General features: G+C 48.2%; 1 protein-coding gene across 1 annotated transcript; it reads left to right on the top strand.

Annotated features, from left to right (window-relative positions):
- Positions 1 to 3,585: 3,585 nt before the first annotated feature.
- Positions 3,586 to 8,686, top strand: B9D1 (B9 domain containing 1). The gene is made up of 7 exons (XM_058849745.1): positions 3,586 to 3,661; positions 5,189 to 5,257; positions 6,447 to 6,558; positions 6,624 to 6,720; positions 7,114 to 7,176; positions 7,831 to 7,898; positions 7,996 to 8,686. The coding sequence occupies exons 1-7, from the start codon at positions 3,605 to 3,607 to the stop codon at positions 8,121 to 8,123; spliced, it is 594 nt and encodes a 197-aa protein (XP_058705728.1). The 5' UTR covers positions 3,586 to 3,604; the 3' UTR covers positions 8,124 to 8,686.
- The last annotated feature ends 1,472 nt before the right edge of the window (positions 8,687 to 10,158 follow it).

Raw genomic sequence — 10,158 nt, 5'->3', positions numbered from 1 at the left:
CCCACCACACTCAGTATCCAGGTAAACATATTCAGCAGGAATTCCAGCAGGAATGCCCCCCTCTGTGTGCTGCTGTGAGATCCCACTCCTCCCCTGTTGGATTTGAGCAGCAGGAGCAAAAGGCAGGGAAGACAAAGGGCAGGGAAGCTCCCTGCAGCCTCCTGGCAGGCAGGGATGAGTCAACGCTGTGCAAACAACTCTAAAAATACAAAGGCTTTATTGCAGATTAATGACACCATTAAATGCATTTCGCTGGCCGTTTACCAGGTGTCGATCATAAATATTTGGGATTCGAAATAAACTTCTGGGCTGTGCCATTGTGGTGGTGTTTGTGTCTCTCCCACCTTCCCTGGATCAGCCCCGGGGCTGCTGATGGGGCTTGAGCAGGTGATGGAGACAAAGGAGCTGCTCCTGCTCCCTCCCTGCTGCTCTGGGTGTCTTTCCACTCTTGTTTTCCAGGGATCTGCTGCTCCTGCTGCAATGAGAGAGGATGAGCCCAGAGCTGGGCTGGTGGGCAGCAGACACATCCCACAGGTATCCCCTGCTGGCACTGCAGCCTGGCAGCTCTGCCCAGGCCGAGGAGAGCCCCTGGCTGCTCTCCCCAGAGGCAATTCCAGGGGAAACCCAGGGAAAGGACTCACCACAGCTCTCCAGCCTCCCTGGAAGCTCCTGGACCCTTTTCCAGGCAGGCTGGGCAGGTCACGGTGCCTGGGTTGGATTCAGAAGCTCCCGGTGACAGCTCGCAGCAGTTTGGATTTTTCCAGCCCCTGGCTCTTCCTGGGAATGAAGCAAACATAATTCCCTCAGCTGTTTGATGTGCCTCCAGCGCAGAGCTCTGTGCTTAAGGGACACTGGGAATGGTTCTCCGGGAGCTGGGATCCAGCCTGGAAATGGAGACAAGTCAGTGACCAGCAGGAGCGTGTCCTTCCTCCCTGTGAGGATGACTGCGACTCCAAACACCCCAGGGAGGCTTCCCATGAATCCCACCACAAATCACAGGATTGGGACAAATCCTGGGGAAGAGAAAAATGTTTTAAATGGCCAGGAGAAACAGCAGCATCGCTAAATAACACCCAAGGGGTCACCATCATCCACAAATCTTCATCATGCTTGGAAATCAAACTCTCTGATGGAGCATTAATTAAGTTTTCCAGCAGGATAAAACCACTTCCTTGCTTGGGATTTCACTCTGCTCATGAAGATTAAAAATACAGCTAATTAAAACAAGGCTGCCATGCAAGGAAAGGAAAAATAAAAGGTCTTGTTATGGCTGGGAGGGGACAGAGTCCTTCCAGATGCAGGTACAGATGACTCACGGCTGCTGAATAACCCCCCTGCTGTCTCTCTGCCATGGGGAAGGTCTCCTAGAGCTGGGAGAACTCCTCCAGCAGCTGTACATCACCTGCCAGGCAACAAAAATGTCCTGAAATTGGCTCCAAGGTAGCTGGTAGCCAAGTGGAGTGTTAATTAAACAGCCTGACTGGCTGCTCCAGACAGCTGCTCCAGAGCTGCTCTGCTTCCCCCCCAAGCCCTGATCATTTTCAGTTCAAATGAATTATTTTCCCTGAAGCATTTCTGAAGGGCTGCAGAGAAAGGATATCATTTCAGGCATTCCCTGCCATCCCTCCTGCTTTGCTGTCCCATTCTTCTCTTGGCCAAATTTATTTGGCCTGAAAAACCGGGTTGAAATAGGTATTGACAGAGAGCACATCTACTGAAATGTGCAAGGGCTTCCTTCACTCCTCACAGCCTTCCCCAGAGGCTCTGGCAGCAATCAACCATCCCAAAAATTCCCCGTGGAGAGGGGCTGGGAAAGAGGAGAAGGGATGAAGCAGGGCAGACGGTGGCCAGGCTGGGGAAGTCTCCGTGGCGTTGATGTGTGTGTGGGCAGCAAATCTCCTGGCACAACCAGGGAAGAAAAAAAATGGGTCAGCACCATGTGAGCGTCCAGAGGTGTCCCAGCACCGGGCCAGCCCCACACACCCTCACACCCTGGGCTCTGTAGGGAAACCAAGTCACCATTTCAGCTCCTGCAAAGCCCCAATACATTAAATCCTTCTAATTTACACACCCAGCTCACCCTTTGCTTTTAATTACAGCGGGATAATTAAAGCAGCACGGTGCTGTTGCCTCCTTTTCCCACCCACATCCAGAGCCAGTGGTGGGAGGGCACGGATATATCCTGGATATGTACTGGATATCTCCTGGATATATCCTGGATATCATCTCATGGATATCTCCTGGATATCTCCTGGATATCATCTCCTGGATATATCCTGGACATCTCCTGGATATCATCTCCTGGATATATCCTGGATATCTCATGGATATATCCTGGATATCTCATGGATATCTCCTGGATATTTCATGGATATCTCCTGGATATCTCCTGGATATCTCCTGGATATCATCTCCTGGATATGTCCTGCATATATCCTGGATATCTCCTGGATATATCCTGGATATCTCATGGATATCTCCTGGATATCTCATGGATATCTCCTGGATATCATCTCCTGGATATGTCCTGCATATATCCTGGATATCTCCTGGATATCTCATGGATATCTCCTGGATATATCCTGGATATCTCATGGATATCTTCTGGATATCTCCTGGATATCTCCTGGATATCATCTCCTGAATATCTCCTGCATATATCCTGGATATCTTATGGACATCTCATGGACATCTCCTGGATATTTCATGGATATCTCCTGGACATCTCCTGTACATCATCTCCTGGATATCATCTCCTGGATATCATCTCCTGGATATCTCCTGGATATCTCATGGATATCTCCCGGATATCTCCCGGATATCTTATGGATATCTCCTGGATATCTCCTGGATATCTCCTGGATATCATCTCATGGATATCTCATGGATATCTCCTGGATATCTCATGGATATCTCCTGGATATCTCCTGGATATCTCCTGATATTCACAATTAAAAATCGCTGCGCTGGGGGAGCGGAGAGCCCCTCTCCTCATCAGTGGGGCTGAGCTTCCAAAGAGCACAAAATCCAGCATTTCCCTCTTTCTCCCTGCTAACTCCTGGCCCTTGCCGGCAGCATCATCTAGCGGCCATGGGCTCCACACAGGGAATGGCAGGATCGGGAATATCCCGAGCTGGAATCCCATCCCGGGATCCCTTCCAGCTCCTTCCCTGCCCCAACACCCCAAGAACCGCGTCCTGTGCTCCCCTCAGGGACTTGTCCCTCCAGCCTTGGGGCCGTGCCCATCCCCTGGGCAGGCCGGGTCCCGGCTGGCTGTTGCTTTTATCTATTAAATAATAATAATAATAAATAAAGTTCTGGACACGTGGCGCTGAGAGGATAATGGGGCAGCGCCGGGCGGGCTGAGGGGAGCGGGTAGGATCTGCCTGGGGTGCCTTGGGTGGGGTGGCCGCGTTTTGGGCGATTTTGGAGCGATTTTGGGGTGATTTTGGAGCGATTTTGCGGTGATTTGGGGGTGATTTGGGGGTGATTTGGGGGCGATTTTGCGGATCGTGAGTCCCGCGAAAAGAAGCGAAGCGCGGCGCCGGGGAAGTTTGACCGCTGCGCCGCCCCGTCCGTCGCCAGGGCAACCGGCGTGCCCGCCATGGCGGCGCCCAGCGTGTTCCTGCTGGCCGTGAGCGGCGAGATCGAGAGCGGGGAGGTGCGGGAGAGCCGGGGATACCATGGGAAACACACCGGGACAACACGGAGGGATGGGGGGATCGTTCTGGCTCGGTTTCGGTGCTGCGTGCGTCCGCGAGGGATGGGAATCTGTCCGTCCCCATCCCCGTCCCCCCCCCCCTCCCCGGGCGAGCCTGGCCGACCTCAGCCCCAAACCCATCCCAGCCCCAAAACCCATCCCAAACCCAAACCCATCCCAGCCTCATCCCCAAACCCATCCCAGCCCCAAACCCATCCTAAACCCAAACCCATCCCAGCCCCAAACCCATCCTAAACCCAAACCCATCCCAGCCTCAGCCCCAAACCCATCCCAAACCCAAACCCATCCCAGCCCCAAAACCCATCCCAAACCCAAAACCCATCCCAGCCCCAAAACCCATCCCAAACCCAAAACCCATCCCAGCCCCAAAACCCATCCCAAACCCAAAACCCATCCCAGCCCCAAAACGCATCCCAAACCCAAAACCCATCCCAGCCCCAAACCCATCCCAAACCCAAACCCATCCCAGCCCCAAACCCATCCCAGCCCCAAAACCCATCCCAAACCCAAACCCATCCCAGCCCCAAAACCCATCCCAAACCCAAACCCATCCCAGCCCCAAAACGCATCCCAAACCCAAAACCCATCCCAGCCCCAAAACCCATCCCAAACCCAAAACCCATCCCAAACCCAAACCCATCCCAGCCCCAAACCCATCCTAAACCCAAACCCATCCCAAACCCAAAACCCATCCCAGCCCCAAAACCCATCCCAAACCCAAAACCCATCCCAGCCCCAAAACGCATCCCAAACCCAAAACCCATCCCAAACCCAAACCCATCCCAGCCTCATCCCCAAACCCATCCCAGCCCCAAAACCCATCCCAGCCCCAAAACCCATCCCAAACCCAAACCCATCCCAGCCTCAGCCCCAAACCCATCCCAGCCCCAAAACCCATCCTAAACCCAAACCCATCCCAGCCTCAGCCCCAAACCCGTCCCAGCCTCATCCCCAAACCCTTCCCAACCCCAAACCCATCCCATCCCCAAACCCATCCCAAACCCATCCCAGCCCCAAATCCATCCCATCCCCATCCCCAAATCCATCCCAGCCTCATCCCCAAACCCATCCCAGCCCCAAAACCCATCCTAAACCCAAACCCATCCCAGCCTCAGCCCCAAACCCGTCCCAGCCTCATCCCCAAACCCTTCCCAACCCCAAACCCATCCCAGCCCCCAAACCCATCCCAAACCCAAACCCATCCCAGCCTCATCCCCAAACTCATCCCAGCCTCATCCCCAAACCCTTCCCATCCCCAAACCCATCCCAAACCCATCCCATCCCCAAACCCATCCCATCCCCAAACCCAAATCCATCCCAGCCTCATCCCCAAACCCATCCCGGTCTCAGCACAGGCTGTCCTCAGCTCCTCAGCTCCTCAGCTCCTCAGCTCCCTGCCTCGGGCAGATCCTCACCCCCAGCTATTCCAGGGAATTCCCGGTCAGTCTCTGTCTCTCTCTCTCACAGTTCCCAGGATTTGATGATCTCTACTGCAAGTTCTCCTTCGTCTACGGCCAGGACTGGGTCCCCACGGCGGTACAGCCCCTGGCCCCACCCTGTCCCCCCGCTGAAATTGAACTATTTTGATATAATGTATCAATATAATAATATAGAATAGTTGGTAATCGTTTCTAACTGCTTTTTATATAGTGTCGTTTATCAGCATTTTATGGTTAATGCCCTAATCCCTGTGCAGATCATAGGTTTTAGTGTGACAAATATAGTTTAGGCTCTTGCAAAGTATTATTATTATAATTATATTAAATTATTAAATATATTAATTATATTATAATATATATTATATATAAATAATATATAATACATAAATTGTATTAAGTTATTAAATACAAAGATAAATATAATTAGTATATTATATTATAATATATAATGTATATAATATATATAGTAGATATAAATTATATATAATACATAAAAATTGTTTAAGGTATTAAATATAAAATAAATATAATTAATATAATATAATATAGTATAATATAATCAGATAAATATACAATAATAACATTATTATATATAAATAATTAAATTATATATACAATAATTGTATTAAATATAATGGGCAGATAGATTAAATATTACAATAATTACATTGAGTTATATCTTGTAATTATTATATTAAATATAATATAATAATGGTGAGGCCACAAAACAGGGCCTTGTGAAGAAATAACATCAATTTTATATTTGTCTATTTATATTTAAAGTCTTTTAAATTTAAAAGACTTTAAAAGAGACAAGAGTCAAACCAAACTAAAAAATTCCCAGAACACGTAAAAAAAAAGCTCAAAAGAATGTTAAAATACACCTCATCTCCCTAAATACCTTTTTAACCAAGGCAGTCAAAGTATATAAGCAAACTGATTGTGGTGGAGCCCTGCAGGTGCTGGGCAGGTCCTTTTGTCCCTTCGTCCCTTTTTCCCTTTTGTCCCTTTTGTCCCTTTGTCCCTTTTTCCCTTTTATCCCTTTGTCCCTTTTTCCCTTTTGTCCCTTTGTCCCTTTTTCCCTTTTGTCCCTTTTTCCCCTTTTGTCCCTTTGTCCCTTTTATCCTTTTTTCCCTTTTGTCCCTTTGTCCCTTTGTCCCTTTGTCCCTTTTATCCCTTTGTCCCTTTGTCCCTTTGTCCCTTTTGTCCCCAGTTTTTAGGGTGAAGCTCTCTGGGGGCACAGGGCACCCCCGGGTGAGCCCAGGCTCAGCCCCCGCTCCCTGCAGGGCCTGGAGGAGGGAATCTCCCAAATCACCTCCAAGAGCAGCAGCTCTCCCACCACGCTGGTCTGGAACTTCCCCATCGACATCACCTTCAAGAGCACCAACCCTTTTGGCTGTGAGTGCTGGGGTGGGGGCCTGGCCCCGCTGCCAAACCCCAAAGTCACTCCCGTGTCCCCGCAGGGCCGCAGATCGTGCTCAGCGTCTACGGGCCCGACTTCTTCGGCCACGACGTGGTCAGGGGTTATGGAGCCGTGCACGTGCCCTTCGTGCCGGGCAGGTGAGTGCCAGCCTGACCTGCAGGACTCAAACACAGCCCTGGCTGGTTGTTCTGTTGTTTCACAAATAAAAAACGTCCCAAAGATCTCCTCATCCTGTCAGTTCACAAGGATTCTCTGGCAGAGCTCTTTCATCGTCAGGTTAAGTTTGGGTAATCCTGTAAAATGCCCAAACTGGCCTGTAAAATGCCCAAATGTGGAGCTCAATTGCTCACACAATAAATTCCCATTCCCACCACTAGGAAAGGAGGAAAAACCTCTTGTTCCTGTGCAAACAAACCCTTTCTGTGTGAGGGAAAAGTACCTGATGTGTCAGGAATTCTGTGCCTTCATAAATCCAAAACTCCTGATTTTTATTCATCCCTGAGGTTCTGGGGGTCTCCTCTTTGTTTCAGGCACAAAAGAACCATCGCTATGTTCGTCCCAGAGTCCAGCTCGAGGCTGCAGCAGCTCACAAGGTAATAATTAATGACTTTAATTCATTAAGGAATGAATTTCTCTCCTGTCCTTAGCCACAAAGGCATTTGCAGCCACTCAGTGGTGCAGAGGTGAGACTGCTCTGTGCCATAACCAGTTTTGTGTTCTCTAGGTAAAAATCACATTTTCAGGTGCCTGGACCTTTTGAAAAGCTTTCATAAACATACTGACAACAATATTAATTCTGTTAATATAAACATATTAATATATGATGTTGATATATAATAAAACAAAAATATTAATTACCTGCTAACTGCACTAAATTACTGCCTGAATCTTCTTGGGGCTGTTTTGGAAGGACAGAAAATACACAAAAAACATGAAAAACATGAAAAAAACAAATCCCATTCTACATTTTTTTAAGAAATTCAAGGTCTCCAAGCTTCTCTGGGTGATCAAGAGGGATTTTTCAACAACAGCTTTGCTTTGAAAGATTCTTCCAGCCCAGGAAAAAAACTGATTTAACAAAATCCGTATGAAATCAGTTGCATTTTTTTTCCTTAAGGCAAAACTTCCCTTTGATTGCAGTAGATATAAAGAGAATCAGGCTTCCAAGCCCTCCTGGCAGTCTCAATCCCGTTCACCCCGTGCCCTTCATCATCCTCAGTTCATTATTTGGTGTTTTCCCCTCCCAGCTGGTTCACAGGGAGACGCCCGGAATTCACCGACCCCAAAGTGGTGGCACAGGGAGAAGGACGGGAAGGTGAGTCCTGGCAGCTCCTGCCTGCTAAAAAAAGAGCTCCAAAATTAATCCCAAACCCCTTTTTTAACCGGATTCACCCCCATCCTGTCTGTGCCAGTGACCAGGGTGCGATCCCAAGGCTTTGTCACCGTTTCCTTCAACGTGGTGACCAAAGATCTGCACAAGCTGGGCTACGACGTCGGCCCCGCCGAGGGACCCGGCCCAGAGGAGCTCCACAGGTTCTGAGCTCCCCAGCACCTGCTCAAAGCTCTTTGGGCCTTTTTTGGGGAAAGGAGGAGCTGCTTCAACTCAATCATCCCAAAAAACACCAGCCCAGGAGGATTTGGGAAAATGACCAAGCCTAATCCTCTCAGTGAGGTTGAAGCATGGTAGAAATTGATGTTATTGGTAGCATTCAGTGTTTTATTGATAACATTCAGTGTTTTATTGATAACATCCAGTGTTTTGTTGATAACATCCAGTGTTTTGTTGATAACATTCTGTGGGTTTAGGGGTCAGAGTAAAGCCTGTAAAAAAGTATTTTTATATTAGCCTTTTATACAGCTTTTTATAGAATTAATGACATGGAAAGTTTCAAGCTGTAGCAGTTTCCCTGCAATTAAAACTTTGCAAACCTAATTTCTTTTTAGTGAGTTTTTTTTCTTTGCTTGTTTGATTTTTTTTGGGTTATTTTTTTGTGTGTTGCAAGTGAGGAATTGAAATTATTGCACCTCCCAAAAATAGTCCTGTGAAATGCATCCTCCCTCTAAGCTCTTTTAGGCTGAATAAAACTCTGTTGTGTCAATAGATTCATTTGTCTTTCTGCTGCTAAAAGGGTTTAATTGCTTGTGCCAGGATGTTTTTAAGGCCTAAATCGTCCAAGCTCTGCTAGACTGAAAGGTAGAAGAGAAAAAGAAATGTTTCAGTGCAGTGACTAATTGCTGAGTCATTTTCCTATTGAATTTTGGACGTGTAACCTCTTGTGTTTGACTGCAAATCCCAGCAGAGCGACACCACCTCCCTAAAAGGGAACTACCAAGACCTCCAAGTGTAGAAATCCCGGGAAAAAACACGCAGGGATGAACCACAAACCCTGCAGGACACAGCTCACCAAAACACCCAGGCAGAGATTGTTCTTACCCTCAGTGGGATGGAATAAATTTAATTTCTGGAAACATAAAGTGGTCACTGGAACCTTGCTGGGAGCAGCAGCACCTTTCATATAACATAGAAACACTTCTCCAAATGTAATTTTAGGGATGATTTTTCATCTCCTGCCTTGGTTTTTGTTGACTCCACACTTGCAGTGGAGTTGTTTTGGTAATTTGTAATCTCTGAACTGAGTCACGTTGGAATCCAAATTCAGAAGCATTTCCTGTTGGCTCAGAGGAGACTCCAGGAATTTTTTTGCCTCCCAAGCCCTTCAAACACAGATATTTATCCTGCTACTGGATCTGAGCGCTTCCCAAACTTCTGAAAAGGAAAACACTGAACCTCCTGCTGCTGCCTAAAGACCCAATTTCCCCTGGAGCACAGTTCCTGCCCACGGGGGATTTATTCACACCCAGCTCCACATCCTGGTGCTCCTGAATTCCTCCTGTTCCAAAGGAGCTGTGGGATGTTCAACCCCAGTGGGACCAAGCAGACCTGGGGCAGCTCCCCCCGACAGCTGAGGGGAAGGGAGGTTAAAAACAGTGAAAATCAAAAATCCTGAACTCTGTAAAAGAAGGATTGAAGACGCCTTGAGGTGTTTGTGCTGCTCTCTAAGCAGATCCCATGCTGCTGCCTGCTTTATTAGGGCTTTTTGCCTATTTTCTCTGGGTTTAGTTGGATTTTGGGAGGGGTTTTGGGCTCCTCAATGGCTTGAGCACATCTGAGAGCTTCACCCACTCTCCTCAAGGGCTGGGCAAGCTCCTGCAGTTTTCTGTGAGCATTTCCCCCAGGGGATGATGTTTGGAATCAGCGTTTCCCAAGCCCAAATGCCATTCCTGGAGGGGCAGCTGTTGGTATCCCTCAAACTTCTCCCAGAAATGACCTTGCTGCTGCCTTCATCGTTTCCAGGTTGAAATCTTTGCTCCTCAGGTGTGGCAGAGCGTTTTATCTGAATAAAGATGGGCACGACATCGTGAGCAGGGAGCGGTGACAAGGAGGGGATTTTGGATCCCTCATTGCTCATGGGAGTTAAACCCTGGAAGAACCAGTGCTTTAAAACAGCCAAATCCCAGTAAAACCCAGCAGCAGAGGCTCCTGGTGAGTTCCTCTCTGGAACACCCTGCTCTTT

This window comes from Poecile atricapillus, chromosome 14, assembly GCF_030490865.1.
Source record: "Poecile atricapillus isolate bPoeAtr1 chromosome 14, bPoeAtr1.hap1, whole genome shotgun sequence".
NCBI lineage: Eukaryota > Metazoa > Chordata > Aves > Passeriformes > Paridae > Poecile > Poecile atricapillus.
This window is presented reverse-complemented; position numbering and strand designations above follow the sequence as displayed.